Source organism: Plectropomus leopardus, chromosome 12, assembly GCF_008729295.1.
Source record: "Plectropomus leopardus isolate mb chromosome 12, YSFRI_Pleo_2.0, whole genome shotgun sequence".
In the NCBI taxonomy this organism is placed as follows: domain Eukaryota; kingdom Metazoa; phylum Chordata; class Actinopteri; order Perciformes; family Serranidae; genus Plectropomus; species Plectropomus leopardus.
The window spans coordinates 14,432,251-14,443,085 of NC_056474.1; the positions used below are offsets into that span (position 1 = coordinate 14,432,251).

General features: G+C 41.8%; 1 protein-coding gene across 1 annotated transcript; it reads left to right on the top strand.

Annotated features, from left to right (window-relative positions):
* The first annotated feature begins 274 nt into the window (after positions 1-274).
* Positions 275-9,700, top strand: plk3 (polo-like kinase 3 (Drosophila)). The gene is made up of 15 exons (XM_042497375.1): positions 275-595; positions 1,542-1,649; positions 1,754-1,870; positions 2,173-2,302; positions 2,432-2,519; positions 3,030-3,125; positions 3,297-3,495; positions 3,620-3,746; positions 4,017-4,132; positions 5,514-5,634; positions 5,733-5,819; positions 6,282-6,444; positions 7,120-7,249; positions 7,360-7,470; positions 7,637-9,700. Exons 1-15 carry the CDS (start codon positions 380-382, stop codon positions 7,832-7,834), a joined length of 2,007 nt encoding a protein of 668 aa, XP_042353309.1. The 5' UTR covers positions 275-379; the 3' UTR covers positions 7,835-9,700.
* The last annotated feature ends 1,135 nt before the right edge of the window (positions 9,701-10,835 follow it).

Consider the following 10,835-nt stretch of genomic DNA (forward strand, 5'->3'; position numbering starts at 1 on the left):
GTGCTCTGCTCGGGGTTGCAGCGTGTCACTGGCCTCACAGCAGCACTGAAACATGAGCTACAGCAACGTGAGTTCAGCCGATCACATTTTCATGAGCTGTTTTCATTCATATTTCCTCCATCCCAGATATACCTCTTTTTGATTGAGATTTTGTCTGAGCAAATCGTCTGCACTTCTCCGCCGGTGCGCCACCTCGCCCCGCCCCCTGCTCCGTGACGTCGCTGCTCGCCTATATAGCCGGAGAGCTCCGTGCCCGGACACGCCAGATGGATACAGTTGGATGAAACAGACGGATCATTACGCACCAGACTTAACAACTGAGAAAATAATCGAAAGGGACATTTATACACGAACTGATTATTGACATCGCTGCTGTTCAATGGATACCGGTTGTTTCACCGCGGCGCAGCGTATTTCGTGCCACGCCATGAATGCGGATTTATTTAAGCCTACTCCGGAGCGTGGACCCCAACAGTCCTCTGCGCCGGTGAAAACCAACAGGAATAAACCCGAACAAACCAAACCAGAGCTGGCGCAGGTGGTCACAGACTCCAAAACGGGCAGATCCTACAGTAAAGGGAAGCTGTTGGGAAAGGTATGGAGATGTTTAACATGGCATGTGCTTGTCTCACTTCACCACAGGGACATTTTTGAAGCGACGTTGAATATCTATGAACAAATTGCTGTTTGTAGCTTGACAGGGAGTTGTGATTAAAATTAATTAATTATTAGCCATTTTTCAGGTGTGACACTTAATGCGGGGATAGGGAATGACCTCGTGGTGGTGGATGTGGCCAATCTCCCCCTGGCTTTGCGCGTCATTGCTAAATGAATCAGACGCAAGGTGTGCCCAGGTCCTGTGCACACACATGATTGGCAGCACCTTATAAAACCCGAATTATTATACACTCGTATTTTAACGCCATCTCAGACTGCTGTTAACCCATTCATGCCTGCCTCACTATACCACGGCTCCTCTCCTTCACAATATCGCCGCTGTAATGATTTTTTTGCGCCGTGTGTGCGATGAAGCGACTATATCAACATGTTGCTCGTCATCGATACGCTGCGTCGGGCAGCCGGCCAAGTCTTTTTCCTCCGCTGCCTGCCGCAGAGCTGGAAACGTCTCTGTCAATTTCACGGTTAATGAATGCAGTAGCTTCGTCTGCCTCAGCCCTCAATGTCCTCAAAGCCTCTTGCATCTTGAAATGAGCGTGAATAAACAGCAGTACACATCTCAGAGGCTGATGGTCGAGTTTTGGAAGCATAGCACAGCATCAAATGCAACAAAAGATGCTTGTCAGCTGATCATCTTGATTTATAAAATGATGCATCTGGATAGATTTGATCCTACATTGTTTATTTCCTCTCCTTCTCGGTGCACACCAGCCTTTCAGAATCTGCTAAATCATTCATTTTGATTGCTGTGCTGCTATTGATCCTCAGACCAAAGACTTGCCATTGAGGCAGATAATTTATGGCCATTGCAGGTAATCAACCTGCTGCTTTCTTAACTGATCCCCCTGTTTGTTTCCCCTAAGGGTGGCTTTGCTCGATGCTACGAGATGACAGACCTCTCCAACAACAAAATGTATGCCGTGAAGGTGATCCCACAGAGCAGGGTGTCCAAACCGCATCAAAGGGAAAAGGTACACGATCAAGCTCGTTTATGTCTTGCAGAGAGGCAGAGTGCATAAATTCAACATCTGAGTCGTGTTGGGGTTGAAACTGACAGATTTTCCCATTTGAACAGATCACGAACGAGATCGAGCTCCACAAAACCCTGTCGCACAAGCATGTGGTGAAATTCTCTCATCATTTCGAAGACCAAGAAAACATCTACATATTCCTCGAGCTCTGCAGTAGGAAGGTGAGACTTGAGAAATCTCTAGAACTGTCTGCACAGCTTGCACGTGTTTTGCTTGCTCAAATACAGCTTGTATCACTCCTCAGTGGCACAATACAGACTGTACATACAATTTAGTTTACCCCAGTAAAAGTATATAAAGCAAACAGCCATGATGAAAAGTCCCCAGGCACCCACACGACTTACAGCATCATCTAATGTCTCTTCTGCTGGCGCCGTGCGTGTGATGTATATGTGCAGCAGCGTTGTACAGTCCCAGTGACGAATGCGGGGTTGACGGTTTACTCATTGCTCTGTCTCTGCAGTCCCTGGCACACATTTGGAAGGCGAGACACACGCTCACAGAGCCCGAAGTGCGATATTACCTCAGACAGATCATTTCTGGCCTCAAGTACCTCCACAGCAGAGGGATCCTGCACCGGGATCTCAAACTAGGTATGTTAGCAATGTGACTGAAACGTAGCGCACGCACACGACAAGCACGCCAGGAATCCGCTGTGACTTTGGGTCAGGCATATGTTATGCGTGGAATGCTGACTGGACAAATGTTTTTGTCTCTTTCAGGCAACTTCTTTGTCAACGAGAACATGGAGCTGCGGCTGGGAGACTTCGGCCTCGCTGCTAAGCTGGAGACAGTGGAGCAGAGGAAAAAGTATGAATTTTTTAACTGCTTTTTTTTTATTTTAATGGGCGGTAGCCACAAAAAATCAGGTGGAAGAAATGAGTATTTGAACATTCAAACTTGTTTTTGGAAGAAACTTATATCCATATTTGGTTTTTCAAATGTAAAAACATACAAATCGCTGCTCCATGATGGGCTACTATACATAAACATAACATCCAGTAACCTAAAAATTACACTCTTAACCATTTCCTAGGCTTGCATTACACACAATAACCTAAAACCATTACGTCAGTTACTAAGCACCTTCCTCCTCCCACCACTTTCCCCCCAGGAAGTACCTAACTGAACCGGTTTCCATGTGGCAGTTGAATGTAGCGCTTAGAGTTAAGTTTCAATACTAGTCTGACACCTTCCTGTTGAATACCAGAAGAATGAGTGCAGCAGAAAAAACATGCAACCACTACTTCCTTGTGTGCACGATGCATCTGCAAAACAGAAAATCATTTGAAAATCTAACCTGTGATTGGTTTTTCTCAGAACAATCTGCGGGACTCCCAACTACTTGGCCCCTGAGGTGCTAAACAGACAGGGCCACGGCACCGAGTCTGACGTCTGGTCCCTCGGATGTGTCATGTGAGTTATTTGCTTTGTTCAGTCACATGTGAAAAAACATTTGTGTGTTTTGGAAGAACAGGTTTTCAGTGTTGGAATAAAGATAGCACCCAGCAACCAAGATTTTTTTAACCAAAATCATTATTTTGTGTCTCGAGTTGACCAAGAGTTGCCTTGTTTGTTTCCATCCAGGTACACACTAATGTGCGGCAGCCCTCCTTTTGAGACTCTCGACCTGAAGGAGACCTACAAGTGTATAAAGGAAGTTCGGTACAACTTGCCATCCTCACTTTCCCCCGCTGCACAGAAACTCATCTCAGGCATCCTTCAGAAAAACCCCAGTGACAGACTCGCACTGGATCAAATCCTCAACCACGAATTCTTCACAAAAGTATGCAATACTCTTGCTTATTTCATCAGTTCAAAGAAAAAGTAATGACATTGGGATAGCGTATCATCATGACATGCCTCGTACATCCTCCTCACCCTCTCTGCTCTTTTTTTTCCTCCTCCAGGGTTTCACCCCTGATAAGCTCCCCCCCAGCAGCTGTGTGATGGTGCCAGAGCTCCACCCACCGAGCCCTGCCAAGAAATTCTTCACTAAAATGGCCAAGAGCTTCTTTGGCAAGAAGAAAGCGAAAGGTAAGTAACAGTAAAGTGACTAATACAATAACAAGAGTAGGTCATCCGTTAGTTACATATTTGTCCCTTCCCAAATGTAATCATGTCCACCTGTTGTGGTGTTATTCTGATTCTGACTCAGAATAACGCCACAACAAAAATGGATCAACCCGAGAACAGGATTGTGTTCAGTTTCGGGTTTCCGTCGAGCATTTCCTAGAACTGTGAAACCGTTTTATGGTTAGACACATATTTGTTGTGAGTACAATGCTCGAATCTTTGTTTTGGCAGTGGAGAAGATTCCATGCGAAGAAAAAGATGACAAAGACATTTCCAAGCTGGTGTCTGGCATCGTTAAATGTTCCATCAACAGGCAGATCAGCTACAAGACAGTCGGACCCAACGAGGTAAATATGTCAACCGTTTTTGTGCCCTACTTCAGCCAGAAGAAAATGTTGGCCTTGTTTACTTAAAACAAAAATAGGGCAGGCACAAGTACTAATAAGGTAATCAATTCTTACATGTAGCACAGAAGCATATTTTCATGGCATCCGTTATGACTGATAATCTACTGTTTGAATTAACACTGCTGCATCATGTTCATTTAAAGAAGAAAACTATCTTTTACACAGCACTGCAATTTAAACTGAGTGAATAAAAAAGTATTTTAATCATAAGAGAATACATGTCTTTGAATTAAAAAAGAGAACGGCATTGCAAATACCAGCTTTGAGGACCAGCTTAGACTGACTGAATATGGGGCAGCTATGTTATTTGAACAGTGAATTGCCATGCTTTCTAATTATACAGATATTTCAAAGGAATCATCCTTTTTCTTAAAAGGATTATAAGTTTGTTTTTTGTTTCTGGCTGTTCAGTTCAATGTCATTGACATCGCATTGGAAGATTCTCCCAGAAGTCCTTCAAGTTGTCAACAGAATAGAGAAATTTAAAAGAAAAATGATGTTAATGTGTTAATATTTAGTAAGAAACTGAAGTGCATTAGATGTGTGAGGCCATTTTTTCTAATAACTGGAAAAAAAACTCGTACTTTGCATACTTCAAAATCCATCCTTCCTTTTTTCTCTCTACTTACATACATTTAATCCTTCCTCCAAACTATCTCTGGATGTATTCATTTAAAAAAGACTCAGAGCCAGAGCTGAGACGAAATGCCAGAACAGCAGCAGGAAACTCAGATAGCCAATCCCTAATCAGGCTGGTCTTGCTGCTATTTATAGAGTCCAATAGGAAGTAAAATGTTTGCTCTTTGTGTGAACGTTTCTGTCAGCTTGGTAATCAGCCTGTGCCGGGAAACCAGGTTGTAGTCAGGAAGCAGATGCTGTTGAAAAGCATCACAGCATCAAAAGTACCTTGTTTTAAATTTAAACAAACAGATCACCAGATTATTCTCAAAAAGATCATTGTGGTAACACGACATTAGAAACTTCATATCACACTTGCAGCATGCCTGCAAAGCACACAAGGAAACTGTGGTACCTAAAGTAGTTTCACCTCTGCAGTAAAATAACTCGTTCAAAACCAGTGAGGCAGCAACTGTTAAAGCTGTTGCAGAATATAGAAAAATAGCAACATTTTTTTTTTAGACCCACAAACACTAAACGTTAGTGTTTGTGGGTCTAAAAGCTCAGCTCAGCTCAGCTCAGCTCAGCTCAGCGGTCACCTTTTTTTTTTAACTTTTTTTCCCCCATCCTCTACTCTCACTGTCACTTTCGGTTGTTTTTTGCGTCACAAATGCATTAAATCGTATCTTTTGTTGCCGTTCAGGTGCCCTCTCCCGTCGGTCAGCTGGTCAGCTCCGTGCCTCTGGAGCCGACTCCTGCCGAGGAGGAATCCAGGAAGTCGATCTCTCGCTCCTTCAAGGGCACGACGGCCAGCAGCAGTGAACGTAGGCCCTAATACTTTTCTGAGTACATATACATTGCATTTTTAATTCATTTATCTCATTCTGATCCATATTAAACGCAATTCTTGTTTCCTCTGCAGCGTGTGAGGACGTCCTCCTGACCCCTGCAGCTGTGTCTGAAGCAGCCGTCAAAGTTCTCAACAGCTGCCTGGCTACCATGCCTGCAGGTATGAGAGCACTTTAGGCCGACAGCATAATTTGGCAAGTCAGACTTGTTTCTAAGCTCGAGACACTACAAAGAAATGCTGCGTTGCATCTTTAAATCTTTGGGCTACAGAGCATCAGCACGACATAACAAAAAAATCCTGCTTCCTGTAACACAGTCCTTCTCTTACTTTCTGTTGCATTAAGTCACAAATCATGCAGAATCATTTAGGTTTAATCAACCGGATCTTTCCGTGCCTCAGCCATTTCTTCATTCTCTGAATATCTGCTGACTCATGTCGCCCAGAGTACCTTAAAGCTCACAGCTTTCTGACATCTGTAGCATCTTTCTTTGTAAAATGCTGACTTGTGGGCTTTGGAAATGCAAACATTTTTTTGTGTCCTCCATTTCCTTAGGATTAGGAACATTCATTGCAATGAAATGTTTCCATAGTCCCTAACATTTTTATCTCTTATCTCTCCAGCCACTAGAAACCCGCCCTGTTTGTCCAGGCCCCAGTCCTTCCTGTGGGTGACGAAATGGGTCGACTACTCAAACAAATACGGTTTTGGCTACCAGCTCTCAAACCAAAGCATCGGGGTGCTCTTCAATGAGGGAACACGCCTTAGTCTGTGTGACCAACGCAAGTAAGTACCATAAGAGCTACGGTATTTACCGAAGGTGTCGCGCAAACATTTACGAAGAGCTTAGAACATCTTGGCACGGGTAGCTGAATTGGTCCACTATTTGTTTCAGCTTTACTTATCAGGTTCCACAGACAAACAAGATGACCTCATCAAACAGCATTAATCATCTTTAATTAAAATAAAACTTTACTTGTCTCCCATCACACTATTTTAAAGGCCCATATCTGACTGTGTGATGAAGAGGGAAAAAAAGTCCTTTTGGTCATGAGAAACTTTCTCTAAATAATGAGAAACATTCTCAAAATGAGAAACTGTCTTAAAACAACTTAGTATCTCAAAATAATGAAACATTTCATTAGTATCTCAAAAGAATGAGATTTCAAAAAAACTTTAAAATCTTAAATCTTTAAATAGTCACTTAGTATACCAAAAGAATTAGAAACTTTATGATTTAGTATCTCAAAAATGAAATTCTCTCAAAAATAAAGAAGCATAAAGCATGTCAAAAATAATGAGAAAAAGGGTACGAAGTTAGCATTTGAGACAGTATCTCAATATAAGCACTTACAAGGTTGTTTTAATTTCATCACACTGGCAGAAATTGGCTTTTGAAAAGAGTAACTTTTCATTTATGGTTGTTTTTTTTTTTTTTCCTTTTTCTTTTTCTCTAAACAGGACAGTCCACTACTGCCTGCCGAACAACAAACATTTCACTTTCCCTGCCAACGCTCTGCCTGAGCAGCTACGCAGCCAGAAACAAATTGTAGAGCTCATGGCCAACTACATGGAGCAGAACCTGATGGAGGTATGAGCAAAGTGCTTTTTAGTCAGAGGACTCCAGTCATCAGTGCATTTTGAATGATTTAACATGCCATCCATGGATGTATGTAAATGAATATTTTCTGTCCTCATCAGGGTGGAGATCTGCATTGTGAAGATCAAGTATCAGGTTGTCCTCCTCTGCTGCTCCAGTGGGTGAAGACTGACCTTGCGCTTGTCATGCTCTTTAACAACGGCACTCTACAGGTGTGGAAAAAGTTTGATTCATTCTATATTTTGAGTCCTAGATGCCTTTTTTATAAAACTATTAGTGTTAAAGATGCAATAAAAGCCATTTCCAGGCTTTGGTAGTCTAACACTTGAATTGTATTTATTATGGACCACCTCATCTCACATCCATGTTCTGTTTCAGGTGAACTTCTACGCAGACCACACTAAGATCATCCTGTGCAAGTCATCGGATGACTCCTACCTGCTCACATACATCAGCCGGGAGCGCGTCTCATACACGTACCTCCTCAGCATGCTGAACGAGATGGGCTGCACCTCTGAACTGAGACACCGTCTGCGATATGTGGCCCAGCTGCTCCAACAATACGCCGATGCCTGAGAGCGCAGCTTAGTGCCTCCCAGGCTGCCTAGTTCGGGCAGATGCCTTAGAGGCGACCTGACTGGTTAACACCTCCTCTTAGGCAGCCTGACTGGTTGATATAATTTCTCAAGGCGGCGCGGGGACGAGCTGACGGATGGAAGGGAGGAGCTGAGCAAATATTCTGAACTGGTGCTTAGGCAGCTGATTATCAAAGTGATTGACCTTGATAAACATCAAGCAGTCAGGACGTTGCCCAAATGCAGCATCTGCCTCAAGGGTTTGTGCCTGTCCAGCTTATGCCTCAAAGGTATCCACCTGGAAGGTATTGATACCTAAAATAAGAGCCTCCTACTTGGCCTGAAGACGGATCCCTCACAGGCAGACTCCTAAATGAACACCCACACTCCCGATTACCTTCCCTCACTCACTCACTCACTCACTCACTCAAAACCACTGCTTCTTGGCTGGATCTTTTAAAGCCACCAACCAACCCTGCAGCGTTCAGCATCCCCTGATAGCCGATAACCCAGGCATGGTTTTAAAAGGTATCGAAACACTAAAATTGTCTTTTTTCGCTTGCAACGGAACAAGGATAATCTTGCAGTTGGAATTCTTTTTGGCTCCATTTTCCAAAAAAGTGTTTTAGCAGCAAGGTCATTTAGGTTGTTGACTTGCACTGGAACCGTGATCTTGCAGCAGAGATGCTTTGGCAAGAACTGTGGTTTGACTGGAGAGAGAGAGAGAGAGAGAGAGAGAGCGAGACCCTCGTACCCTCGGTTGGTTTCTGGCCTCATTGGACTATGGTGCACACATTCATTTTTTCTCTTCTTTGTTTTTAAAAAAGAAAAAATTGAGCCAGCTATATGATCACAGAATGATCTTGACCTCACATGCACAAATAACATTCCTGGCCTTATTTGATGATAGTGATGCAAAGGTTTGGAGAAAGTTGTTGCTTCTTCTGATCCAACATCACTTATGTCTTTTTTTTTTTTTTTTTGTTAAAGTCGTTGGAAACAAATTTCACTGATGTGGTACACAGCATACTAAAGGGGCTATGGGAGCAACACAATTTTGCACTCTTTTTTTTTTCTTCTTAATTTATAAATTCATCTACAGAGCGAAACATTTTACTACCACATGTTATGTTTTATTTGTTTTTAACTAGATACCAAAAGGCATTTTTCTTTGTTGGTTTTTAAAATGATTGTTTTAAATTCACAATACGGATGGTGAATGTGTGTGTGCCACACATGTGCTGGTAAACAAAACTGCTGGTTGGAAAGTTAAGGGTGGGGAGGGGGGATAAAAGTGCCTTTCTGAGGGATGTCTGTATAGTGCAATAACAACCCTTTGTGTGAATGTCAAGCTGGATACAAACAAGAATCGAGAGATGGGTTTTACAGGTGGGATTTACTTTTATACTTTGAGCAAAAGTTTAAAAGTAAGTCAGATAGCACTACACTCTCACTACCTGGTATAAGCTTTTAGAACAACTGGTAACATAAGTATATATCCCAGTAATATCTACTATGGAAAAAAACATTGTACTCTGTTGTACTGTACTGTAATCCTTATCGGTTTACATTGCTTTCTCGACCCAGAGTTGTATCCTAAAAACTGTGACCTGGAATGCAAGTAATACGTACATGTGTTTTTCAAAAAACCCAACATTGTAAAAGCCATCTGCCAATTCAGAATGGTCTTTATTTTTTGGCACATAATGTCCTGTTTATTTATTTTTTATTTATACATGTTTTTTATTTATTGTTGTGTAAATGTTCCGGTCTTGAGACACAAGTTAAATGTTCAATTCCGATCACCTTTTGTATGTAACATATTTGGGGGGGAAACGGGACAAAAATAAAGTTTATTGAAAATGAACTTATTTTGCACTTTTTGTTACTCACTGAAACATGTTGCATTTTCTACTATGGTTCTGATTTCCCAAAAGACTGGAAATGAGGAATGAATTAATTTTCAAAATTTGCATCCAACTTTCAATGGGCTTGTTATGATTGCCATATTCACAACAAATATACTTTCAAGCTCCTTCTTGGTGTATCTTTGGAGCATAATTAATCTCTTTTAAAACAAACTAAAATTCTGCAGTTATTTCAATATACTGTAAAGAGGTTTTTTTTTATATTTCAAATAAAATCTGTGGTTGGTGACAAATATCTTCTGTCAAAATGATAATCACGTGATTTTAAATGCATTTCTCATGCTACTTGGTCAAATTATTTTTTTATATGTGTTAAAACATAACAAAGCAAGTGGATTTGTCAGTGAAATGTTTGATACTCAACTTATGGCCGGTGGGCCAAATCTGGCCTGCAATGTGGTACTGGATGGCCTGCCAACCATATTTTAGTTCACAATAAAAATAAAATAATTCACACTAGGGAATTTGTTTTTACTTTGAATGTTAGTTAGGTGCCAGGGTGCATTAAAAAGCTCACAGTTAGAGCTCGTTTATTTGAGTGTGATAAAAGTGTTGGGGAGAATCCCCCTGCACACCCCTACTGGGCCGGTTAAGCCCTGAGTGTCCTCAAATCCTTGAAACACCCCCTGTGCACACCCAACCTGTGCAGGGATGCTGCGACTGGAATGACTCTTGGCAAAGATGACAGAGGACAGCAAACATCAAAACTCTAAAAAACTGAAAATTCATTTATTATATATACTAATAAATATTATTTTTTGTTTGTTAACAGGCTCCTGGCCTCATATCATATTGCAAAAGTGGCCCCTTGGGCATAATAAGCTGAGTACTTCTGGGCCTGTACTCTTGCCAGAAGTACTCGATAAGCCTGTCCTCTCATTGAGACTGTTCGAGCCTCCAGCAGTGACTGTAAAGCTCTACAGCCACATTTAAAATTATAGAGGTGGACTCTATGCAGATGACATTCTTTTGTTTATAGAAAACTGGTATTATCTGCTCCTGGTTTTGTGGTTAAATCATAGCAATTAATGTCCTCCCCTGATTTCTGTATCCTTTAAGATTCTACTGTTACGA